Below are 27,981 nucleotides of genomic sequence, written 5' to 3'. Positions count from 1 at the left end.
ACGCTACTGTGATATTTGGTATTTCAGAGCCAAACCCCTGCTGCTTGGTCATGATAGTTATAAAAGCAGACTAATGAAAGCAGCAAAAATTACAATTAATTTTAATTCTGACAAAATCATACTGCTCTAATCAACTGCCTATCAAATGTCGGTGCAAATTACACTAACAAAAATGATTATTAGCACAGGTTGGTGGAATAAAATTGTCCATATACTCCATCTGCATAGAGAATGCCTGTGTGGGAATTACTTTTAATGAACAACAAATTACAATTACTAAACTAAATGAACCATCTGCCTTTTTTGTTTGTTTTCACTGTCTCACTGGTACAGGGCGCACTGTCAGCTTAATTGCCATTCAAAATGGCAGACTGACCTACCACCAGACTTGCATTCCCGCAACATTTTAACAGAAAATCCCTAGCAGATGTTTTCAATTTTATGAAGAGGACAAGTATGTTTTATAAATATATTCAAAACATTAAAGACTGGTGTTTAAATAATAATAATAAGGTGCATGTCTGTTTCAGACTGGAGGGCTTGTATGACTAAATATCCTTAAGCCTTAAATTAGCATATGAAGCATTCATGGACCAATACTAATAGAAACAGGTCTTAATGTGATTTATTAATAACTTTATTCAAGTAAATATTCTGTCTCTAGTCTCTAATAAGAAGCACTTTTTTTCAAAGGGGCACACACGATGATCTGTAGTAATGACATTTATTCATTCATAAATTTAATAAAGCCTTTTTAAAATTCTTATTTGGATATGTCATTTAGCATCTGCAATTAAAAAAAAAAAAAAAAGAAAAAAAAAAAGAAAACCAGCATATGTGTCATGTTAGTTGAGCTTTTCCTGCTGACTTTTTGGGGTCCATGATATTGTGTAACAGCTGGAAGACTGACTCTCATCACAGCCTCTGAGGGGAAGGCAAATCTGACCTGGACATGCACTTAAAATGAAACTCCACTTAGTGCTGCTGTATGACACAAAAGGGATGGCTGAGGAGAGATTTGTTATTTCCTTATATTACTACCTAGTGGCTACAGCAGCCATATTTTCTAAGATCCTGGCTCATCACTTATTATTAAAAAGCTTAAAAATACTTCTGAAATTGAACCTTTTCTGTTGAAGAGGCTAAACTCTGAGCCCAAGAGACAAAAGCTTCCTTTTTGCCTAAACTACAAAAATCCTTCAAGCCAAACCTACAAGTATCACTGCTACAGCAAAAAGCCCTAAGACTGTGTCAGTATTCAGTGAATCTTTCATTTCTATTTGAGACAGTCTGCAAATGCCACTGTGTTATTTCAAGTTTGAATCCCTGATTCAAAGGACAAGTGTAAAAAGGAGAGTAAAAAAATACCCATGCTTATTTTCAATTTACTCTAAGTTATTGTGATAATTGCTAAGCCAAAAATCAGTGATTAAGAGAATGGAAATTTTGCTTCTAATTATATTATTTAATGAGCCATATATAGAGAGTGATGCAAAGACAAATCAACATCTAGGTGCAGCTCAATAAATGAAGGTGGCTTAAAATCATTCCTGTTTTAGGTAAATGTTATTTTTCAATGTCCATACTAGAAACTACTGCACATTGCTTCAGAATAATAGATTTAGCTGGTCTGCATGCCAGTGTCCACTCACATACCCATGTCTGACTTGAGGATTAAAATAATCCTTATACCCCTCCCCCTTCTACACACCTCTGGCTAAGACTAGAAATAACAAAGAAAACCCTGATTCCTCTACATGGATATCTGCCTTTAAAAGGTACATTACAGTGCTATAAAGTTAACACAATTAGTTAGCTTCTAATACCACCATTACTAACTACAGTTCTTTGCAGAAATATATGAGAAAGATATGAAACCTGTTAAATGTTAGTTCACTCTGTGAATAGCATGAATAAAACTGTTTCATTTGCATCTTAGCTTTGCAGTAGTCTTCCTTCTCTTGCTATTTGGACTGTATTTGAAGGAGCTCTTATTTGAAATCCTTCAACTGGATTCCCCACCAGTAAACTTTTCAGGGTCTGCATAGATTTCTTTGGGCCAAAATTTTTCACTCTCTAGTGCTTAATATTACAGCCTGGCTACCTGGCAAACCTATATTTCAACATTCCCTTTGAGTTCTTACTCAAATAATCAATGTTTTTTTTCTTCCCTTCTAGTGGAAGAAGCTTTCCTGTTCTTTTGCGTCAAACATTACTTTTCCTTCTTACAGCTCTTCTTCAAGGCCCATTGACATCCTAAAGTCTGCAGTTTCTTCAGCACATTATTAACACTCTACAGGGAAAGGGAAAATACAAAGGAAAAAAAATACTCAACAACATGCCACACCCTAAAGAAGATTGATTCCTCTATTGCAATTCAAATCTTCTGCTTTCACAGACTCTGCATTACAAAAACTAGTAGTACTTCCCAGACATGGAGTCTGAGTGCCCTGCCATCTCCCAGCCCTGTATCAGAACAAATCCCTGCAGTGCATCACCTTACCTCCACTTCCCCCAATACCTTTCAGACCTGGTTTCCACACACTGGCCAGGGATAGACAATAGCCATGACAAGACCCAGAAAGTCATCTGGACACAGCCTTGGGAGGTCTGAACTGTTTATTCTGATAATAATGTTCGCAGCACTGGAGCTTGTTTTCCTAAACCTTGCTCAGAGCACAGCGAACCAAATACTTAATAACTGTTATCACAGAGAGTTAACATGCTTCTGTGATGCTGACAAAACTACACTGGAAAATAGTAACCGAAGTTAAACCAGGTATCACATTGTCTTGTGTAGACTCTACAGTAACTAGCTATCACAGGAGCTGGGCAGCAGTTGCCCCATCCTCTTTTAAAAGGTGAAGCAAATTGTACTTCTTAAAAATGTGAAGAGGTGCTATGTGGTACTGAATCTGTTCTTAGAGTAATCAGTGATATATTTCCAATAGTCATAAGAATTTAAAAAACATATTCAAAATCTGTACCTTTACATGCTGCATCTAGGATATCAACTTGGTTAATGTTGATGAACTATTAACTCAAATGTGAAAATGCAAATCCACAGGACTGTGAATAGTGCTCCTCTGAAGGGAAACTTTGTCATGTTATTTGAGCAGAAGATAATTAATTAGTTGCCAAGTGGCCTTTTCTGTCAATTGTTTGTACTTCCAAAATAAATAAATAAAACACTAATTATGATGCAAGCCCTCCTCTCCCATGCTGAGTGATAAGATGACAAAGAAATAATAATAATAATCCAGACATTTGGTTGTTTATTGCTGGAGTAGTATCTTGCCTTAGCAAGACTAAAAATGCCAATACAAAGGCATCATATTTACACTTGAAACACTGAGTTCTCACATTCATTTTTGAAGTCTAATGCTGTCCTCTCAGAACAGTCTCTGAGGGAGACAGGGAGATGGAAACACAGGAGTAACACTATGAATCATACCCTTGGCCCGGCTCTTCCAACATTCTGTCTGTGCGAGTAGCTAATATCAGATTCACAGAAAAGCAGGGTATAAAACTAAGTCTTTAGAGAACCTAAACAATTGTGCAGTGTGACGAGGGATCCTTGCCTGACCCTGGAAGACAGTCTGTTTATATCCTGAATTTAACAATAATAATAGAGAACCAAACGTTCTTGTATCTTTTTGTTTCAGCCCACATAATCAGAAACATCATTAATGTTCATCCCCTTATCCTTCTTAAAAATCCTGATAAACTGTTTATCTGGATAACCCCCTACCACAGCAGGGAATTTCACAGGCTGATTATTTATTGCAGAAAAAGGAGTAGCTCTGAGTTTCACTGAATGCCACCTCGCTCTCCTAACACAGTGTTAAGTAAAGGGAGCACATGGCTGGGTTTCACTCTCTCCTTCATCATTTTATATACAGCCCTAAGCCATACCACCTTGTGCTGTGATCCCTTCAGATCTCACAGGCTAAAGCAGGGGCAGTACTTGGAGGGGAGATCTCCAAGGAAAACACTAGCACTACAAAAGAGTTTTGGTAATTCATTGATGGAGCTCTCTGTCTAAATTAGTTATGAGTCAGTGCCCTAGCTTGGTGTTTAACAGCACCGTCCTGTTAGGAAATGTTTTATTTTGGCTGAAACAAAGAACAGATTTCATAACTGCTTGTACTTAATAAAGTTATTAAGTACGTGGCACATTTTTTCAAATGAGGAAGAGTGTTAAGACAAATGTCTTGGCCAAATTTCAACTTGTAATTATGTTTTGCCTACCTACAGGCAATTCCCTGTGCAGTTTCACTTGAATACAGCTTTTTTTTTTTTTTTTTCCACCTGCCATGAAAATACTTGCAGTGCAATGCTGCTGCACACAGTTAAACACAAGCTTCCTTCCATTCTACCAGTATGTACATGAAGATGGCCCTATATGCACTTAGGCTAACACAGAACGTAAGAGCACTGAATTTAATTAACATTGTTAAAACATTTTGAAAGCCTCTGAATAAAGGCTTTAGAGAAGTGTAAAGTATTACCATGGTTCCTACAGTCTATTTATTTAGACTTAATAAGATTCCCTTCCCACACACACACACACACACAAAAGACACCTTTCTTTTTTTTTTTTTCTTTGCCAAGTAAAAGCACATTAATAAATAGCACTGATAACCAACTCATCAAAATTTATTTTTGCCCAAGAATAACCTTTCCCACCATTGGCACCTTTTACTTCCTTTAACCTACAGGAATCTGAAAGACAAGTGGGCTGTATGATGAAATGGTCAAAAATTTCAAAATTTGATCAAGAAAGTGAGAAAGCAGATTATGCATTTGCAAAATGCTCTCTGAAAATATAAGCTTCCAGCACCTTTGAGATTAAGCCCAGTGCACTACTAGCTGATCTGAATTACATGTATGAAGTGAGATGTTTTTGGAGAGAATCAAGGTCCTGTTCTTTTAAATCTTTATAGGTTGAAACAGACTGAAACTGCAACTAGAATCAAGTTGTGAGAATTAGGATAGATTAGGGACAGCAGCTGTAAAATACTTACTATAAGAAACACTGGCTAATGGATAGACAGCTGAATTCCTGGCAGCTGGAATCTCCCAAAAGTTTGGAGGTATACCTCTCATTTCTCATCAAATCTGAATGTGGCAAAATGTAGGGCACTAATTTCTGTGCTTACAGTGAAAATATCAGAAAGAGAGCTGGAGACTACTGAATACATTTGTCTTAAACTCCTGAATTAGTTCTTCCATGCCCCATCTCTTGGCTTTTTGTTTTCCATGAATTTCTGCAAACTAAATTTGCTGACCTAAGCAAGGAATTTCAGAAACAGCTATGTTTAAATGCATACTGCAGAATATCCGAGGAAAGCACATTCTGAATGTGTAAACTGAGCATTCATGAAACAGCCAGTTTCTAATGGGACATTTGCAATCAATCAGGGAACAGAAATATACCATGTGTCAAATCAAAACTAAGCAACAGAGCACAGAAGTTTAAATGTATTAAATATTGAAAATGACTGTAGGTTGAACTGCAGCAGCAGGACCAAGAATGATTTTTGGAAGATATTTCTAAAACAAAATAAATTGAGAGAGGTTGATTTGAAGAAGCAATATCCATCCATTTAGTGCTCGGCCATACGTAAATGACAAAGGCATGCTTATCACTCCTAGGGTTACTTCAGTAGCCAAATGTAGAATCTGGCAGGGTTTATAGACTGTAGAACATCTATACGATGATGCTTCAGACATTTCCACCATGTGTTGAGTCTTACCAGCATGAACTCAGTTTGCAATGCAGCTGGTAGATCCAAACCCAAAGCATGGAAAGAAACTTGGTCAAACAATTGTTTTCACCATCCAAATCTGATTAAATAGTTGTACAGATGAAAATCATCTGCATCTTGGAGATATCCCAATCTCAAGCACAGATGATTCTCCCTTAAACATCTCAGGCATATGTTGATCAAGAAGGGTGACAGACTAGAACTCAGCAATACTCCACATGGGAGCACATGAGTGCACCCACCATGCTGATGAACAGCCACCCCAAACTCCCCCACTCCCAGATCCTCCCTGCAAAAAAAAGAATGGAGTCATTCAAGAGTAACTTCATTTATTGCTCTCATGGCCTTCAGCTCAGCTATTCATCAATACCACTTTATCATCAAATGTATCAAGAGTATGTGACAGATCTACAATAATAAGCATGCCATTTACTAGTAAAGTAAGGGGTAAAGAAATGCCCCAATGCCTCTGTGTCACCAAGTGTAGCTACTAGCACAGATACTCCCTATCACCTTGGCTTTTAATATAGCAATTCCACATGCAGATGTATTGAGGGGACAGTATTTTCAACAATTGATGCCTTAATATTCAGTCAGTCCTAACCCAACTCTGTCTTCTGCCAAGAAATTTTGAGTAGGTTAGAGATTCCAAGTCAAACTCTCCACATTTTTGTACTTGTAATTGACTTGAATATTGTAAAACATATATATATATATTAATTTCAATAATGAATACAATTAGCTGTGCATGTTAATATTTAATGAGTCCACTAAAGGCTAAACACTTTAAAGGACTGGTAATAAGAAATAATATTTATTTTATTGATGGGTTTTAGGATCCTAAAAATGAAAAACAGAAAAAAATCTGTTCCTTCTTGCTAACTTAGAGTTATTCCCTATAGTGATTTGGCGAGATTAAAAATCAGCATTTAAATAGAAGTCATCAATTCAAAAGAGTAGTTCATATCTGCAGTGATTACAATCCTTTTGCCTGCCAGCTGTCTAGCAGTCCAGCAGAAGTGATCTGGCACTCTGACTCTGTTTTTTGATTGGGGCATAAGTCATCAAAAATCTCTATTGCCTTTATTGAGATCATTGCTATCAGCAGAAAAGTCAAAAAATAATGGCTCAGGTACCAGTATCCCTTCCCTTTGCTGTAAGACCATGCTTGCATTCAAGAGACTGTACTGGGAGATTCTGCAACAATGCTCCATGGGTAGCAGGTATCAGTTGTCTGTCCTTTCATTGCAATCCTGAGAACAAAAATTCATTACAATATTTTTTAATAAAAATCAGTGTAAAAAAATGGGCTTGAAACATCTAGAGATATTGTTGAACTGCAGAAGACTTCTGAACATTAGAATTAAAAGAAACTGGGGGTTTCTTCTAGAGTATCTTTTTTTTTTTTTAAATATGAATTTTATTTTGAACCCCAAGTAAAAGCGAATTCTTTAAAACTCATTAAGATGTTTTGATATTCATCTACTATTGCTTACTATAGTATATATATTTATTTATAACAACATAACACACACAAGCTCCCAAAGGGTTAATGCAACTAGATGAGCTGAAATTCATGAGCATAATCCTAAACAAGTGAGTTGAAGTTCTATCAGGTCTATTTCATAGCATCAGGGATTACTGCTAGCAGTCTAATCCTACTGAGCCTAAGGGAGGTACGTTGTATTGTATTTGAAATCCTGGCCAGGAAAGAACGGAAGGTTAAATGGGTGCCTTGCTCTGTAATCAAATATCACAGGCACTACTTATCTATTCAATGAACAACTAACGTAGAAAATCAATTAGGAAACAAATAGCTTCTTCTTTTGAATTCTTTATCTAACAAAAAGGGAGAGAGAAATAAATTGTTTTATAATATATGTTTAACAAAAGTATATCATACTATCCACTATAAAATAACTCTACAAATAGGCTGGCATACACTAACTAAAGACACAAAACACCCCATAGCAACTTCCAGTGTTTTAATGCTATTTCTTTAAGTGCTAGGGCTGTTGTCAAGGCCACTGTGTATTTGAACACCAGCAATTAAGCATCCTCTCAACATGCAAAGCAGAACACAGAAACTATGCATACAAAAATATTAACTGATTACAGATAATTGGACTGTGCTCAAATGAAATCACAAGTACATATCCAGTTGTTTGTAACATCTTAACTTATGTATCAGTTGTGAAGAGCATTTCTTCTACTGTGCATCATCTTTTGTTCACTTGGTTAAAATCCCAGGAGTACTGAAAAAGGCTGAAGCTCCTGCTGGTCTTTGTTCCCAGCAGGGAGAAGCCCCTTTTGGTGGTCTTGAGGTTAACACCCTACCCCCCAACCTCCTGTCCCCCATACCTGTCATTCTGAATAGACTTCACAGTCTGTGCACACAGACAAACAGCCTGACCTGGCCAGCTAGTTTGACCCCTGGGCAGGAAGAAGATCACATCTGGTTATTAATATTGGGACATTAAAAAAATGTAATCTTCAAGGAACTCAGAGAAGCAGGCTGGCACTTATACAGTATCCACTGGATGTCAGTCAGAGAGCATGTTATCCTGATATTATGTCCAAGAATGCTAAAATGTTCATTTTGTTCTGATGAGGGGTTTCAAATACAGTCTTCCTTTGTATCTATGAAAGCTGGTAAGAGAAGTTAGCCCAAAGCACTTAAGTCTTTAGCTTATCTGCTCTTAGGCTTCCCAGTTTTGAGGCTGATCTACACTGTTTTATAATGTAAAATATTTGTAGCTGAAAAATGATAAAACTAGAAAAACAAAACAAAATAAAACATGATTTTACAGTAAAGGAAGGCACCAAGTAAATTGAACAAAAGCTCTCAGTATTACAATTGTTCTAAACACGCTCCCATTGCATTCCCTGAATATTTCACCACTATACAAACCTTTTAGTTCATTCATTCTAGACATCTGCATATTAGCTGGTTTAAACACAGTTTATATAATTGGATAAAATATAGCAGAAACATTTGGAAATGCATATGTTATATACACATGAGCATAGGCTAATTTTTTATAGCATAGATTTAACTATGTCATGGTGAAATTTTAGTGTCACCAAAATCAATAGAAAATTTCCTTTGATTTGACTTGGGCCAGACCTTAACATTTTTAACAAAATTACATCACAGAACCTCACTAGGATATGTACTGAGAATATAAAATTCCTGATTAGACACCTTTATAAAGCCAGATAATTCCTTCTATTTGACCTACTGGCTATGACTAAAACAGAATGAAAGACCATGGTCTGGAGCTTTTATATGCTGTATTTTGCTGGTATCCCAGCCTTATTTATGCCACATGGAGATTTTGGATTGACAATGTGAACCCAGCATGGGTCCAGCATTCTTCACAAGGAATGCTCTGGTGCCCCAAGGTGCACTTCTGTACTACCACTCACATGGAAGGTAGAGGGGAATGGTCTTCGAAAGTCTCAAGTCTCCTGGAAGGTGATGTCAATAGAATGTCTGTGCTTGAAACCAGATCTAAAACTATCTCCACAGCTAGTTAATATTAGTGTTCCCAGCCCATGCTAGCGTTCCCTAGCTTAAATTAGCTGTCATTAGTTTGGTTTCACTGCAAACCACCATCAAGTTATTTTTCCTTGCTTCCTTTCAAATGGAAACATTTTCTTTCAAATTACATTGGGCCAACACCCAGGATGGGCCTTCTACCAATGACAAGTTAATCTTGTGTTCTGTGTGTCTGAAAAGGGAGCTTTATAGCATTGGAAGTGAGAAGTTTTCAGCTTTCCAGCAGAATGCTAGTACTTGTTTTTAGCTCTGATAGGCCTTGAGACGTCAGGCACTCAAACTGAAACACTATTATATATGTAAAATCTATTACAGGAAAAATGTAAGAGGTTTCTAAAATATTTTAGTTACAAAGTCACAACGTATTTTTCCCCCTAGTATTAATGGAGCTTGGCTTGGTATGTACAGCCATATGAAAAAAACAGTACTGATACAGTTAAAGAACACTCTACAAATTTCTAACATTTTTCCTAGTGAAAAATATGCAGGAAGTTCAAAATGCATGATAGTTTCCTGTGGGATGGACAGCATACCTTTTCTGTCTTTATTACTTAAAAACAACACGGCCAACTCAAACTCGAGACAATAAAAGCTTTATCCCCCTCGTCCCAAATAATTAGAAATACATATGTGATAATGTACACAAACACTCAAGCATGTATACACAAGAGAAAGTGGGAAAGATTATTGGCAGAAAATAGTAAAAATATAAAGGAGTTTTAGGCTTGGCAAAAATGAAATTGAGCTAAGTACAGCAGGAACGACACTGATCCAGATGTAGATGGCACTGTGAAAATAGATGTGCAGAGATGTCAGAAGAGCAGGAAGAAGAAGAATGTGGTGAGGTGGTGAGTACTGGCAGCATGCGTGCTCAACTGAGGTTGCAGAGAGCAAACCACCAGGCAAGGATGACACTCAGCAAAGTCCTGAGGGAGATGGAGCTTTGGAGTGAAATTCCAAGCTTGAGGCAAGAGAGGAAATGTTTCTGACAGGCTGGGGCCTTTCAGGGTGGAGGCTTTCTGGTTTTAAATAGTAGCTGCTTGAAAAATGCTCACAAGTGGAGAATAATTTAGGAGGAGAAGCTGGCTACAGGCGAGGTGACCTAATGTGTATGCTCACAAAGTATGTCATGATTATCACTAGCCAGTAACCAGTTTTGATCTGTAAAAGATATTTAAGAGGTGGATTTAGTTCTAACAACATACACTTGGTATCAATCAGGGAAGCTGTTTCAGTGGGAAGAAAACCACTTCCAAATTAAAATCCTCTCATCTTTTTCACACCTTCTCTGCGGAGCAGTCTCTCTGGCTGTCCCTTTGTAACTACCCTTTTCTCTAGAGCACCAGAAACAAATGGAAAAGCCCTAGAAATAAACTTAGGGGGAAAAAAAATACAGAAGCAGTAACCATCTATTTCATCAAGAAATTACCCAAATAACAGAACTTTTTGAACTAAATAATTCCTCACAGTAGTGACAAACCACAGTAGTCAAACCACAGAGAGCCATGTTCCAGTCAGCTGACAGTTAGGAAACACTGTCGTTTTGGAAGACTCCTGGGCCAGCTTCATCCTTGGAGTAACACTAACAAGATCAGCAGTACTACAACAAAGATGGATTAGGCTCACATTCTTCCCATCTCTTTCATCAACATTTTAATAAGAAACAAGCAAACAAAAATTTTAAAGCTCAAACAAATCCTACAGAGGATAAGAAATCATACAACTAGTAAAAACCCTGTGTCTTTTAAATTGTTCAGATTTTAGTTTAACACTATGTGCTCTCTCAGACTAAAGAAAATGCCCTATGTACTCTGTGCATGTCATTGGCAACTGAACATTTTATTTTTTTGTGGCAAATTCAGAAAATTATCCTCACCAAAACATAAAAGTTAGATTAAAAGTATTTTTTTGTGATTTGGGAAGAGGAGGCTGAGTGAGAGCCTGGTATAAGTTTTAGCAACTAAAAAGAACAGTCAGTGCTTGGAAACAGCTGTGGTAATTCCTCAAGTCCAGAACCCGCCGACATAGCCCAGCCAGGCTCCCTGCAAGGTGAATAGAGAAGAATTAAAACTCACTTGACCCAGGGATCAAAATGCAGAACTGCAGGAAATATATATATATATGAAATATATGTATATATGTCTTGTGACTGGAGCTGCAGTCTTTCTGTACCAGACAAAAAGGTTCCTGCAGTCCCCAGCATCCCTTTGAGCCAGCTCTGCCCGGGAGCTCTCCATGGCTGCTAGTGCAGGAAGGATTTCTCTCTCATCACATACACACTGATGTGTGCCCTACCTGCTGCCCTTCCTGGTCCTTCTCCTGACACATCCCCTGCATGGGGCTCACACAGCCAGTGCACTGCCAGACAGAGACTCCCCGACACCAGTGAGCAACCCTTCCCTCCCCCACAGCCGGGAACTTGCAGCAAATATCCACTTGTTTTTTCTCCATTCATGGCAGAGAGGGAGATGTGCCAAGGTTAGAGAGTGTTGTCCTTGACTGTGCCTTTGTTGTAAATTTCTGTATTTTAAGTTTTCTCCAAAGACTAATACCCTTTTTAAGAAGAGTTTCAAACAGAAGCAAACTATTATAAGATGCAAATTGCTGGAAAGAATGAGAACAATTCATAAGTATTTTCTTTTATGAGTGTGTAGGAAATAAAATAGAAAAAGCAACTTTTGTACCTTAATTTTCCAGAAGGAGGGAGAGGAGAGAATCTAGAAGCATTTCAAATCTGATTTTGTGCACTTATTCAGTGTGCTACAGACAAGACAAATGCCTATTAACATGCCTCTTTTGCTTTAACTAATTAGCAGTATTACAGGGTTCAGTAGTGACACTTCAGCAGTAGTTGGTCCTTTGATGTAATTTTAAAAATATATTTCAAAATAGCCAGTGCAGGGGTTCATGTAGCCAATACCATCCCAGAGGGCTGTGCAAGGACAGTGGCAGCCAGCACACAGGAGCTGGTCACCACCTGAGTGTGACCTGGGAGCTGGGGTGCTAAACACACGCAGTCAACAGGAGCTGCTAGCACTTGGCATCTCTGAAATTCAGAGCCCTAATCCCTTCACTTTTAGCACTTCCTTCAGCAGAGGCAGGTAGCATGGCTAATTAAAATTCAGGTGGTGACTACCCTAAAACAGTGTTTGTATGTACTCACACAGGGAATCACGAACTTCCTGGCTTGCTCTGAAATTAGAATTTCATTTCAGATTTTGTGCTGACTTGGTGGGAAGGGCATTTGGCATCATAGTTTCACATTACTTCACACTGCATAGAGGGCAACTTAGTTACTATATGTTTCTTTCTTTTCTAAACCTTAATGTGAAAGGTTTTAATGTCAAGCAGCATGAAGGCCAGAACAATCCAAAAGTCAACACAGCTCCTACAGTACGAGTTCAACCACAACAGACATCCCATCTGTATTTCACAGTGTACCTTAATAACAATCAATAATACATTAAAGTTAGCACTGAAAAAGAACACACTACAGAGTTTGAGTTACGCCTCAGACTTGTAGTCCACTTGCAGAAAAAATGTCTTCTGCTTTGTATGTGCAAATGAGTATCTGGGAAGTGTATTTATTTATTTATTTCAGCTGGAGGCTAATTAGCTATTTCTTTTCTTCAGGCTCAATGACCAGTTAACTGTCTACTACTATTTACACCCCCAAGAACCTGTGTATTATCAATAGACATGGGAAAGCAAGAAGAGGCAACTGCTCTCTGAAGAGACAGGCAATGTGACATGGGAGTAAGCCAGATGCTTCTTTTCCTCACCCTCTTAATAGTAGAGGGAATTAATTCTTCCACAGCGTAATTCAGAATTGGAGTTTTTCTCTGTCCACTAACTAAGCACAAGATAGCCTAACCACTTAATGTAGACACCTACCACAGAGGTGAAAAAAAAAAAAAAAAAAAAAAAAAGTCTTGGGCTGGAAACTGACAGGCAGAAACCAAGCTACAAGAACTAACAAGCCACTCAACATAGCAAAGGTGACCTCTGGGTCTTCTACCATCAAACTAGGACTGATCTTCAAGAGAGTATAAAAGAACTCATGCCAAAACTAGCCAAAGAACCATCAGGAATGCCAGACGGGCTTAAAACTAGCTATGCAGACAGGTGAAATTGACAAATTAATCCAAGAAAATATATATTATAAGGAACCACCTGAACCAATCAAACATATTACTGGTGTCTAAATTAAATGTAACAAGTCCAGGAAACTTGGGCATCAGTATGAAGAAAGTCATGCAAAGAGAAATGGAATGAAAGGCAACATAAATCCAGAACAGAATCACAGAATCACGAAATGTAGCAGTTTGAAGGGACCTCAAGAGTCCAGGGGTCCAACCCCCCTGCCAAAGCAGGTTCCCTAGAGCAGGTTGTCCAGGTAGGCATCCAGACAGACCTGGAATACCTCCAGAGAAGACGACCCCACAACCTCCCTGGGCAGCCTGTTCCAGTGCTCCGTCACCCTCACCGTGAAGAAGTTCTTTCGCATATTGGTGCGGAACTTCCTGTGATCCATTTTTTGGCCATTGCCCCTTGTCCTGTCCCCATAAACCACTGACAAGAGGTTGACCTCTTTCTTCCACACTTAAGATATTTATAAACATTAATAAGATCCCCTCTCAGTCTTCTTTTCTCAAGCCCCAGGTCTGTTTTCTCAACAGACCCAGGTCTCTCAGCCTTTCCTCATAGGGGAGATGCTCCAGGCCCCATATCATCTTTGTGGCCCTCCGCTGGACTCTTTCCAGGAGATCCCTGTCTTTTTTGTACCAGGGAGCCCAGAACTGAACACAATACTCCAGGTGAGGCCTGACCAGGGCAGAGTGGAGAGGGAGGATCACTCTCCTGGAGAAGGAGGTCACTCTCCTTTTAATGCATACCAGGATCCCGTTGGCCTTTTTGGCCACCAGGGAACACTGCTGGCTCATGGTCAACCTGTCATCCTCCAGGACCCCCAGGTGCTTCTCCACAGAGCTCCTCTCCAGCAGGTCATACCCCAGCCTGTACTGATACATGCAGTTGTTATAACAGAATGCAATAGCATTTGTTTAAAGCAGATTATATTTTTGGATGCACCAGGCATGATACAATAAAATCATACAGCTACAGTGAGAACAGTGTGTTCAGTTCTGAAATATCTGAATATCTCTAGAAAAAAAAAATTAGCAGGGGAATTAGCAGGGGTAGAAAGAGTTCAGAGACCAGCATTGGAATTAGCAGAAATGTGGAAAAACTTCCACTAAAAGCAGCATGAAATTGTACAGTGCACAAATAGTTTAAGCAAAAGAAAGACATGATAGATAATAAAATAATCATAAATACTACTTATGAGAAATAAATATTATATAGAAAGACCATAAAACAAGTAAGAACACATTATATTTCTTGTTCTGCTACCAGATGAATAAACAAACAAAACTTACAAATTAATGACAAGAAATTTTTAAGCATTTATATGCAGGTTAAAATAACCTGTGGAACTCCTTCCCACTATATGTGGGAAGCCAAGAGTTAAGTTTATGAACTGAATTGATATTTGTGTACATATAAGACTATCCAAAGACCATTTTTTTTTTTGGAAAGCAAATATATACATATATATTTGAATTTGTACAATGTTAATTCATTGTTCTTTAACTAAAGATGACATTTGAGGAAACAAACAAACAAACAACAACAACAACAAAAAAAACATAATTATCCTTTATGAGCAATATTATTCCATATCTGCTCACTAAATATTTTTTTTTTACTCTGGTCTGGGAAGAAATTGTTTTTAGCTGGTCTGGAGCAAAGAGATTAGATAAATTGGACTAATGATATAATTTGCTGTTATAGGACAATTATTACATGCTTGGCCAATTAATGTGTTGTTTCTTCTAAAATAACATTCTCTTATGTTATGGACAGCCATTGCAAGAGATGTACTCGACTAACTTTATTTGCAATGGCGTATTTTTCATTAGGACAGGTAGGTAAGATAACTCACGATGAGGTGACTCAGAAACACCTCCAAAGAAGAAAGAAATATGCTTTAAAGCTAGCACAAATTCTGACAATTTCAGTCCTAGAAATGTTTATAAGAAAATTAGAAGTAACTAGGAGATGGAAAATAGAACAGAAATGGAAATCCAACCTTTACTACAGCAGACACTAACACATATAGACATGCGTATAGTATTTTATCAAGTGACAGTAGCAGCCTGTGTTATGTATGGACACACATAATTTTAAATTATGTTTATGCTCTGGGGAAGTGTACACTTTTATAAGAGCACACACCTGCCTTTTCACCTCCCCTCACTGAACCCTCTGTGCAAGAAACCCAGTCTCCGACATCTGTGACTTCTACTAGCCTTGGATAATGTCTGGCTCTATAAAGTTCTCATGAGCATGAACAATTTCAGATTTCATCTCTAACTCAATCCTCCCAGTAACAGATACTGTATCAGACAGATATACAGATAAATATAGGGAGAGAAAAGGATAGATATTTCTCTACAAATATGAAGAATTTAAGTGGTATACTTAGTTATGTTTCTATAAGGTCCATTAAGCTGCCAACATACTGGGGGCCAACCTCTCTCTTGCCTCTGCTTGGTTAGAGACATATTTTCTTTTTCCCCAAGGCCATGTACTGTTTCCCAGTCGAGATAGTATTGAGCTCACCTTCTAAAGCTATTAGGATACACAACTACTAAAGGTAAAGGAGAGACATTTATTTCCTTGTTGTTGTGAATGCAAGAGGCACAGAACCTTTATACCTGCAGAGATCAGAATCTGAGGGAATTGGGAAACAGGCTTGAATTCTGTAGCATGAGATTTCAGAGCTCTTCTTTATTGATTACCAGCTCAGTTCTCTTCCTTTTCATGAAAAACATCTTATACATATAACTCTTCAACACCAGCATAGCTATTGTCATTTGTATACCCCAAAATGTCTTACAGAATCACAGAATCATCTAGGTTGGAAGAGACCTTCAAGATCACCTAGTCAAGCCTATGACCTAACAAGTTCTCCACTAAAGCATATCACTAAGCTCTACATCTAAACACCTTTTAAAGACCTCCAGGGATGGTGACTCAACCACTTCCCTGGGCAGCCTATTCCAATACCTAACAACCCTTTCAGTAAAGAAGTTCTTCGTAATATCTAGCCTAAACCTCCACTGGCGCAACTTTATCCCATTCCCCCTCGTGCTGTCACCAGGCATGTGGGAGAATAGACCAACCCCCACCTCGCTACAGCCTCCTTTAAGTGAGATTAGGTCACCCCTGAGCCTCCTCTTTTCCAGACTGAACAATCTCAGCTCCCTCGTAAGACTTGTTCTCCAGACCCCTCACCAGCTTCATTGCCCTTCTCTGGACTTGCTAGAGCACCTTGATGTCCTTCTTGTAGTGAGGGGCTCAAAACTGAACACAGTACTCAAGGTGTGGCCTCACCAGAGCCGAGTAAAGGGGGACAATCACTTCCCTTGTCCTGCTAGCCACACTGTTTCTTATACAAGCCAGGATGTTCTTGGTCTTCTTGGCCACCTGAGCACACTGCCGGATCATATTCAGCCAACTATCAATCAATATTCCTAGGTCCTTCTCTACACAAACCTTATCATCCCTTTGGTACTTTTGAGGTAGCTGAGGTCACAGAATCTGAGCTGTCCAGTGAAGAACTCATGAAGGAAAAAATTAGCATCCCAGAACAACTTCTGGATTCAGGTTCTCTGTGTTATATGTTGGTCATAGATCATCCCACAAACCTATTTTTGTTTTTCAAGTAATCAGACTACAAAGCATCTAACTGAGAAAGGATTTACTCTTTCTCAAAAATACCCACCAGGTATCCTAATGATTGTTTATGAAGATTTTCATCCTTTGATTTCTATATGAGACATAAACTCAAGTATCATGAAGATACTTACAAAGCCTGACACATTGCAAGCCATACCAGTTGATAAAGGAACATATTCACAGCATATTCACAGCAGATCCAATTCACATGACATATGAGACTATCTTAACAAAAAAAAAAAAAAAAAAAAAAAAAGGATGTCAACAACTTAAGTAAAACACCTGTTTCTGAGATGCATCTGCAGCATGGTAGGTCCTGGAAACCAATACAGTAGTGCCTTTGAATCAGCCCAGTGACTCTAGGTCACAAACTTGGTAAAATTATTCTTAATATTTTGTAGACTATGATTCAGTCATCTGAGACTGACTTCACAACATCCCACTCTGATATATACCAGCAGGATGCTGACTTCCCCCTGTGTCAAAGATTTCAAGTCACAGAAGTTTCTGGACAAATAAGGGCATAAGGTATTTAGAAACCCTTGCAGTTTGGTTGCTTGTTTTTTTTTTCCACCAGCTTCAGTCTTCCTAATTTCCACTCATTCATTAGCTGCGTACATATCTGCAAATGCCAAAGGGCATTTCCAAAATAGTAACATCTAGATACTAAAAGCTGCCTCATTTCAGAAGTAAAGCAAGCCTTTTTCCATGCTCTTATCACTAGCTGACACAGAAAGCAAGAATACTGAAATCCTCAGACTTTGTTTCATTGTTCTAGTTGTAAAAGTAACAAACTTGTAGTCCTTCACAAATTGTATCTTTAATTAGAAAACTTTACTATTTTTGCCTTAATCTATTTCCCAGAATGCAAGTTTTTGTCTAGATTACACAGAAAATAGTGATATTGTTATTAGAATAAGAAGTGCCCTTCCTTTCTCTCTCTTTTTTTTTTTTTTTTTTTTTTTTTTTCCATTAGGACCCGTAGTTTTAAATTTAGCATAAATATGATAGTATCACTCATACCTGGTATGATACTTAAGCCTGTTGCAACTTTTCAGGATTTCCACTGAAAAACGTCTTCATTTTTTAATAAATCAATTTGGAGACAAATGATCTGTGATTCTGTGAACTCCCTAATTCCCCCAGCCAAGGATGGCCATAGGCCCAATCGTAAGTTTAGGGTATCAGAAGAAATATTCCATTAGTGTCAAGTAGTTTTAGAACAAGATGGTATAGATCACTGGAAGTGTTTGCTGAAGTTCTGGTCAGAAATGTGTCCACTGTATGCCTTTGGTTTAAACAGTGTCATCATAACAGGATTGGTCCTGAAGTTTCTCTGAATAAGGATATTTCTCTCTATAAAAGAGTTTGTGCACGAAGTATCCCTGAACAGCAGATTCTGTGCTGCTTTTATGGGTAGAGGCAGCCCTATTTATTTATGTATTTATTTATTTATTTATCCAGAATCAGTGCAAGGAAACACCATATGCTTTTATTCTTTGGGACTATTTACAAGGGAAAACAGTGATCACAAATAAAATCTGTTTTTTGAGCAAACTCCTGAATACTATTCCTATATCCCAGGTCACCTGCACATAATCCAGCAATAAAATGGTAGTTATATATTGTGTATTTTTGACATGTGAATCATGTTAACATTATGATTTGATTAACACTCAAGGATAACAGTTTTAAACAGAAAAAAGTACATTTTTATCAGACAAATAATGCTGTCAAACATCCAGATTTTATTTATTATTTTTTACCATTTATGTCTCCCTTTAGAAATATAGTTTCCCAATCATGCATATAAGCAGGGAGTATTGCTCACTGTGATAAAAACAGGTTTTCTGTTTTTGTCACTGCTACTGTAGGAGGATGCCCCAGGCAGGGGACTCTGCACACTTCATCATTCAAGGACAACCTTTGCTCAATTTTTGTTTCCTTCAGTGCCCCCTGTCTTTAAAAGCTAAAGATTATCTTAATGTCTTCCCTCCCACAGGGAGAGTAGCACATACAGTTTCCCCTGAGGCTATGGTACACAATACTCTGTGTATCTGTCTGCTGCTGCAGAATTGCAAGTCTGGCACCTTCATCTGCAGACCAAGGGGATCACTTCCATGACATCCTCCTTCACAGATGTCCACAAAGAGAAAGTCTTGCAGTTCTCACCAAAGCTTCATCTTCTTTATATATAAGTATGAGGATGTACCATTGTCATTCTGCACTATCTGCCTGTGTTAAGTACACCAGCCTAAAAGACAGATCACCAAGAGCAAAAAATATTACCAGCTACGTCCGGTATTTTTTTTAACATTAAAATCCTACCCACATTTAATGCAATTACTACCTATTTCCTGTTGCATTGTATTGTATTTTGCCCACAAATACACACATGAAATTTTATCCAATAAAATACATTTCTTGCATTGTGCCCAGTTCTTGCTACACCCAGCAGAATTGGTATTGCTCAGCATTTCACACCAGCCTCTTCACTATCTTCCCTTAAGAAATTTGACCAGACTACTGCTAGACACTTGTACTCCAAAGGAAAAAATAAATGCAGAAAATTAATTTATCTAGAGAGAAAGACACATAGAGAGACAATGCAGTCTCAAGAGCTGTGTATTACACCACTCAAAACTCAGTTCTGAACATATGAGGTCTTTAAGATTTATTCTCACCAACCTTGACAATAGACCACTCTCCTAAGATTCCCAAATCTGGCATTTTTTCTGAATGGACTGACAAGTGCGTAGACCCGTGGAATGCTTCTGCCCAGACACAAATAAAACTGAAGTATACATATGCATGTCAAAATACAACTTTCCTGTCATGTCTGTCTTTTTTTCAATGCTTATTCTTAATTATGTGGTAGAGATGGTACAGAAAAATCCCACCTGGAAGAGTCTGCTAAATTGTGAAATTTTAGAGAAGACACCTGTAGTGTGTGGTCTGCTATCAGATAAAATCTCGTAAGGGTAACAAGTAAATCTATGTTGCAAGGCTGGGTGGGAGTGGCTGCTGAATTCTTAGCTGCAATCAATGTACACACATACGCACACATTGACCTAATACTCTTACATTCACTATACATTGCATCTCTACCTTGAATGTCAGTTAGAAATAATTACATATTTCTCTTAATATCAGAATGAAATAACTCCAGGCACAAAATAAACAAACAAACAAACAAATAAATAAATAAATAAAAATGCTGTTATACAGCCATTTTGTGTATTGAGCATACTGAATAAATGAGGCTTATCCTCTTTATGCTGCTTTTGCTCTCCTCCTTACTCACTCTTCTTGCTCTGCCAGGGTAACTACAAAGTCATGCTCCCCTGGGCAGGCTCTGCACTGGAAGTTATGTCCAAATAATCTGGTACAGCCTCCTTTGTAAAGAGTAGCCTTATACATCATCATCCACAATAACACTCAAGAATATGATCCTGAACAACATTTCAATGGGGATTCTCTAAAGAATTTGAGAGTATTTTTTGCTTTAGCAATGTACCATAAACTGAATCCAATGCATGTCATTTTTTGCAATGTATATAGGACCATGTAGGCAGGAGAATCAGACAACACCTGAATATCAAGTAGAATATACATGAAATATAATGTGAAAATTACTTCTCAACTATTATTATAATTTAAATTTAAGATAGGAAAGAATAAGTTTGAAATTATTATTCTATCCCCCTACATTTAAAAATAATAAATGTACTTGTCTATTGTGTATACAAACATACAGTTAGCATGTTAATGAGTTGACTGTACAATGTGTTCTTTCAACCTTCGTTTGTTTTTATACGTGCAAGCACAACAGCATAATCTGAACTACAGTAACTAAAACATGCGCTGGAAATTAAATTTCTTAAAACATTTAAAACCTTAAATGATAATAAATCTTTAAGTACTCTAAAAATGAAATATCCTCTATCATGAGGTTTATGTTTAGCAACAAATTTGAATAACTTTTGTTTATCACTGAAAACAGCTTTCTTCACCAAAACAAACAGCAAGAATAAGATTAAGCAAAACATGTTTTGTCTCCTCAGATGTGCAGACATATTCCAATTTCCTTTGCACAATGATTTTTATGCAAATCAATGCTGCACAATCTCCTGACCTCTTTTACCATCATACCGGGACAATGACAGTTCAATAATTGGACTGGAACATATCTAGGATATTTGATTTTAAATTACAAAGTTGATGCAGGACAACTGAAATGAAAAGAATGTGACTGTGTGTTAATTCTGGACTGATCAAGTATCAAAATCATGCCAAACAGAGTAAAGCAAACAAAGTGATTAGGGCTGTTAGTCCATTCACCTCCACACACATATACTTCACACCCTTGGTTCAGTTGTTAATTCCTAACAACGATGCTTTCATCCAGAACAGGGATAATGAGAAAAACCCAAGCAGGGTTCCTTGGGGAACTGTTACACTAAAAGTTACCTATGGACTAAATCCCACTTGTGTCTCCTGCACCTGATAAAGATGAGCAAAGCATTCAATATCCCTCATTTATTTAAAATCCAAATATGCAAACAGCATTGTGGAATCTGGACAGACTGCTTCACTGATGACACATGCAGAAAAAAAGCTAGTCTAATTAAGCTTTTGATTTTGAACCAGAAGAGAAGTGGACACCTTGCTTTTAAAAAGCACTGTACAACCCCAGCTAAAGAGCAGGTGCTGCACGGTATTTGCATTTCCTGCAGAGGATGCTAGCTAGCAAGACCAACCAGCTGACCGTGAAAATTCTTGGCCCTAAGTGACCCAAGGACAGGCTATAAATCCATCCTATAAAATATAGTAAAAGCCCCGTTTGTTCTTCTACCCTTTCAATATGTGATGTTATACATTTGTGATTATCTCATTTTATTGGGCTCTTTAGAAAGCTGTTTATGATCATTTGTGGACAAAACAAAGGCTCATTGTAAACTCTTTTTTAAATAAGTTGGAAGGTCAATATGAAACAAAGGGCACCACTTTTATGACTGCTACATGCAAACTATGCTTGTGTGTGTAATATTACAATGCATTTCAGCAAAGGGATAGAGTCCTAGCTAATTACAAAGCTAACATATAATAGAATTGCATTAGCAGCCCAAGAAATTCCTATTGAATTGCATAGATCTGAAAACAGAAAGACATGCTTGTGCTGAAACTTAATTATCTTGGCAAAAATTGTGAGGGCCAGATTCTCAGAAGACATAAACACAAAGCTCTGCTTTACACTCCTGAGGATCTAATGCTTTGTTTATTTGGATAACCTCCATCAGATAAAACTTACCATTTGGATTGACTAATTTGCCGTCTTATTTATGGTATCTACAGTCAAGTAACACAATTACTATTCAGTTTGTGAACAATAAAAAGAATACTGCTGATCTTCAAATACAAGGTCTAAAAGAGATGATCAACTTGCTCTGCCAGGTTAAAAATGTGAATGCTGTTGCATTCCACTCTAGGCAAAGAAGACAAGCCTTTTTCAAGGACAGTTTGGACTGAAATTCTTTTTTATGGTTTCAAAGTAAAATATTATGCTAAAAAATGAATACAGCTTTGTTTGTTTCTTCAGTCATCGTTAGCAATAGACATAAAGGTATTCTGTTTTTGAGACCATATGGAAAGATCATCAACACCTTCTGCTTCTGGGTCCTTTGCCAAAATACCATATCCCACATGCCTTTTACCTTAAAACATAAAAGAAAAGGTGTTGTTCTGGTCAAATAAAGAAATAATTTTTACTAGCATACGTCTAATGTTAAAGCTGCCTAAATCCTGCCAAAGACATTAAAACACCATCTGCAAAACAGATTTTCATTAAATTGATCAGTTTAAAGTTAAGCAGCTAGGCAGATGATGCTTTTGAGCTAACCTTTAACCTTTAACCTTCTTAAACTGAAATCAGGTCACTCCTTTTGGGTAATATCTTTGCCGTTTGAGAAGAGGAAAGGTAAAGTGATCTATCCAAATTGAACTGACAATCATAGCATTAATAGTGTTATGGATCGATATTTTGTCAATAAAGGGAAAACCAATGGAGTTTTCACACAGCTGAGTGTTTGTCTGCTAACTGCTGCTTGTCACTTGCCCTGAGCTCCTAAATAGTTGCATATATAATGTAAACTGAAGTGTATACCCAATATAAAATTAATGTATATTAAAGCCATTATTGGCTAATTGAATAATATTTTAATACACTGACTACATTTTTTTTTATTATGATTATAAACTGATTCTGTTATTCAGTTACTTGGCTAACTAAAACTTCTTTACAGCCCCTACAGTTTACTTGCAAAAAGGCTGCCCTGTTAGATTCAAACTCCTTCTACTATTTATTTATTAAAAGTATTTGGAAACTATTTTATGAGCACTGGACATGATATATGCAGTTCCCTGAATCAAAAGCTATTTGACTAAGCCACAAAATGGCTTCCTTAACAGCAGTTACAGCTCTATGTAGTTTATATCCACTTTCCTACCTCAGATTCCCAAATCTGCAGAAGTCCAACATTTCCTCCTGCAGAATGGAAATGCACTCTGTTGCTATAGTGTCTTTCTCTGTTTACTTGTGGAGTTACCAGATGCTTCATGATACTGTGAAGGATTCACCACTCTTCTGTGGTTTAATTTAGTTTAATATCAAGCTCCATAATTCCAAACACAGGTCTTTGGGAACTTCATCTAGGCCAAGCAGAGTTCACTCAGGGTAAGGTTGTCTTTGTTCTGGTTCATAGCAGTCAAAACAACTAACTGCACCTTCTGCAAGGAGCAATCAAGTCTAGTCTTTTTTCTTTCTTTCTTTCTTTCTTTCTTTCTTTCTTTCTTTCTTTCTTTCTTTCTTTCTTTCTTTCTTTCTTCCTTCCTTCCTTCCTTTCCTTCCTTCCTTCCTTCCTTCCTTTCTTTTTCTTTCTTTTGTTTTCCTTCCTTCCTTCCTTCCTTCCTTCCTTCCTTCCTTCCTTCCTTCCTTCCTTCCTTCCTTCCTTCCTTCCTTCCTTCCTTTCTTCCTCCCTCCCTCCCTCCCTCCCTTCCTTCCTTCCTTCCTTCCTACCTATTTAGAAAATAGCTAAAAGTTGTACTTTACAACATTAAGAATCTAACTTTGAAAGTGACATTTCGGTACTGACTAAAATTATACAGCTTCAGAAGAGAAGCTCTGATGTTCATGATAGCTTTAAAAGCTATGGCTGTGAAAAGACATCCTTTTATTTTATCAATAGTTAAGTAGAGGAAAAGAAATCTAGCTGTTATGGCAACACTTACAACAGGAAAATTCACAAAACAATAACATTTAAATAAACATAAATGACTAAAGATAAAACTCTAAGGTGCCTGACAAAGCAAGGGATCAAAGTCACAGATTCTTTTTCTGAGCTTTCAGATGGTTTTAGTATTAAAGTTTTTATCGCCAAACCATATTCACAGCACCTTAATTTTAAACAAGTTAGAGGAGCTGCTTGAATATAAACACAGTTCATGAATATTCAATATCAATCCCAAGGCATATATCTATTATTCATACAAATTCAGGTTTTTTTTTGTTTGGTTGGTTGGTTTGGTTTGGTTTTTCCTTAGGTGCTCTAAAAAGTATAACTGATGTATCAAGAAAAAAAGGTTTACAGCTCTCTTGCTGTCAACTGCTTCACCAAGACCTGAAAAAACTATCTAGTCTGCTAGCAGATAACTTTATGGACTTTTGTGATAGACTGTAGTACTGTCAATACTAAATCTTAAAAAAAAATAATAATAATACACCAATACACTAATACACCAATTCATATTTTAAATAAATGGTCCCATGAAAATTAGCCTGAAAATGAGGTTATATGAAAATAATGTGTGCATGTGTACGTGCTGATTTCTAAGAGTTTTTAAGCCTACCAATGTTCAAATTTCCAAGCCTCTCTGGGAGAGGCTTATGTCTCATGAGAGACATAAACTAAGCTAAGATTGCCAGTAGTAACCCTAGGGACAGATCTTAAAAATACATGTATTAGGAGACTAGCAACCTTATGATTATGAGATTTATAGTTTGTATTGTCCTTCTGTAGGACATGAAGATAAACATGAAGTTTAGGTGGTATTACTGAAAGGGTTGTTCTTTACTCTTTACTGAAAAGGTTGTTAGGCATTGGAATGGGCTGCCCAGGGAAGTGGTTGAGTCACCATACCCTGGACGCATTTAAAAGACATTTAAATGTAGAGCTTAGTGATATGGTTTAGTGGCAGACTTGTTAGTGTTAGGTCATAGGTTTGACTAGGTGATCTTGGAGGTCTCTTCCAACTTATATGATTCTGTGATTCTATTTAAGACCTTATGCATTCTTCCTCTTCTTAGATGTTTTTCACCTTAAATGACTCAGAGATGGAATTTACAAGGTTAGTGTTGGTCATCTGATGGTCATATGATAGCCGACCTACACAGGCACAACTGAATCTAACAAACCAGAATCTGGAAAAATAAGAATAAATATCTTCAGCAACAGGGCATTGTAACGTATGAGGGCTAAGAGTTGAGACTCACTCCCTTATACTCTAAATCAAGTATTTTGTGGAACATGCTGCAAAACCAAACATATTTGACCAAGATTTTTCTAGGGATAGGGTTGCACAAAGTGATGAGACTATGTTTTTTTGAGTAGCTGGTTTGTATCTTGCAACTCTATATCTATGCCTATGGTTTTATTTTGAAACAAGCAAATGGCATCTTCTTTTCAAAAGTCGCTGAAGCTTTAGCAGTGAAGCCATCTGAGAAAAGTCTTCTGCCTTCCCGTCTCCCATTCTATCACTCTTATCTGTGACGTTTTTTGCAGCAACATTTCTCTGAAGACTAGCTTTATAAAACAGATCATGGAAATAATCCAAGTTAACACTCCAAAAAAGAGATGGGGACCAGCTATATTTAATCCAGGTCATTTCAAAAACCTGGCTTACAGCATGGCTCTACAGTCAGCATAACTGGAGAGAACAAGGAATCATTTCATGAATGACAGGGAGCAGGAAACTCCAAAGACAATTTTGCTGCTGAGGTAGGCAAATTCTGTCATTATACTCTTAGCTCTTTTGGGACTTTTCAAAACAAAAATTTGGGTTTTTTAAAAAGCAAACATATAAACACAAAAATACAACCCCCTGGAGTTAAGGAAAAAAAGAGCAACCAATACTGTGAGAGAATATAATAGACCTAATCTTGTGTTACTGCCATTTTTGTCCATAGCAGATACTCCAAGGTTAAAATTATCAGGTTATAAAATGAAAATCCAAGTAACTGCCTATGCACTCTGTGTTAACTCAAAACATCCATTTGAACATTGCTGAACACCAGCAAAATGTTATTTCTTGCTTAAACTACAGATCTGCTGAGGCTTTTCTGTATTTGCTCCATGTGTACATGTTTGTAATCAGCAGATAGCTTAGTTATCACAGATTTCTAGTATAAATCAATAGATAACACTTGCAAAATGGATTTTCTAATCATATTTAGAGCTTGTTACAGTGACTAATGGTTTGCAATATTTCCTGATTTTTTTTATCCCCTAGACAAAAGAAGTTTTTAATAAGTTACAAAGATATTCATCTTGGAAATGAATGTGTTATATTTTGTACATGAACCAAGACAATCAAGCCAATCCAGTAAACACACTGCAGAAAATAAGTTACCCCATAATTAGGGTTTGGAAAAAGTCATGACAAGTTGTGTAATAAATGGTATTCATCACTCCCACATATTCATTATATCCACATATTTTTTTCCAGTAAAGATAAAAATATAGTTGCCATTCTACTAACATATTTATCTACACCACACCCTTTCATGTTTGTGAAAAATCATTACTGGATTGCCAAAGATGGGCAGACAAAAGGATGGCAGTACTTACTTTTGAATATTGTTGGTAATAATGTGGTATATTACATGTCCTTACTGAAAATACTGATGTAAAATAACTTGGCTGTCACAGACTATGGTTGCAAACAGACATATAAGCATATTCCTATGCACAGTATGGAAAACTCATCATTTTCCATAATCTCTGTCAAGCCTCTGATCAAAATGTTATGGACAAAGTTTGAAAAGATTATAAGACATGCAAAACCCCTCTAGTTATGTATGATGAAAGAACTTCTTTTAAAAAACTTATGTCCCCTGTATCCAGAAAGTGAAAGCTGAGTGGGCCCTCAGGTGAATCTACACAGTTCACTGGGAGCACACCTTCTTGATTACCCTGCGTATTTTTTTTTCAATTATACATGTTCCATAAACATTTAATCTGATGATTAATCACAGTCTTGTTCAATTAGCACTGAAACAGTTAACTCCTAGTCTACTTGGTGCCAACTTAAATTGCTGTCACTGGCTTACCTTGTACAGTTTCAGGGCTGCTTCATGCCTGTGATTGGTAGTATGTAAGCGCAATTTATCCACGCTGTTGGTGTAGTAGTCACAGGCATTACATTTTAGGTGAACCGGGTTGCCAATGGCAATACACTTCAGCCTCCACTCATTAGTTTTGCCCCCTTCTTTAATGTGAGCCACCAGTTGATATTTCTGCATATGTTTGTCAGTCTTGCAGTGGAGCTGGAAGTTTGCTTTGAGCTGAGTGTTGTAGTTACAGAGCTTGCACTGGTAGATGTCTCCAATTACAGCCCTCCACTCCTCTTCAGGGAGCGAGCGCTCACTGCTCACATGCACACTTAGGGCCTCCAGGCTGTCAGAGGTGAATTTGTTGCAAACAGCACACTGGAATAGCTTCAGCGCTGGGTCACTGATATAAGGTGACAGCTCTCCTGCAGTAAGGAGGGACAGGTCATCACCCATTAGCT

General features: G+C 37.5%; 1 protein-coding gene across 5 annotated transcripts in view; it reads right to left on the bottom strand.

Annotated features, from left to right (window-relative positions):
• ZFHX4 (zinc finger homeobox 4) overlaps positions 1-27,981 on the bottom strand; it is a 151,762-nt gene that overhangs the window by 96,206 nt on the left and 27,575 nt on the right. For 4 of the 5 annotated variants that reach the window (XM_035318426.1, XM_035318427.1, XM_035318425.1 and 1 more), the window contains exon 3: positions 27,521-27,981. This exon is cut by the window's right edge and continues 42 nt beyond it. In XM_035318426.1, the coding sequence (XP_035174317.1) occupies positions 27,521-27,981 (461 nt within the window). The remainder of the gene's footprint in view (positions 1-27,520) is intronic. The other variant, XM_035318428.1, reaches the window with a different exon arrangement.

Source organism: Oxyura jamaicensis, chromosome 2 (assembly GCF_011077185.1).
Source record: "Oxyura jamaicensis isolate SHBP4307 breed ruddy duck chromosome 2, BPBGC_Ojam_1.0, whole genome shotgun sequence".
Lineage (NCBI taxonomy): Eukaryota > Metazoa > Chordata > Aves > Anseriformes > Anatidae > Oxyura > Oxyura jamaicensis.
Note: the sequence above shows the minus strand (reverse complement) of the source record. Positions and strands in the feature narration are given on the sequence as shown.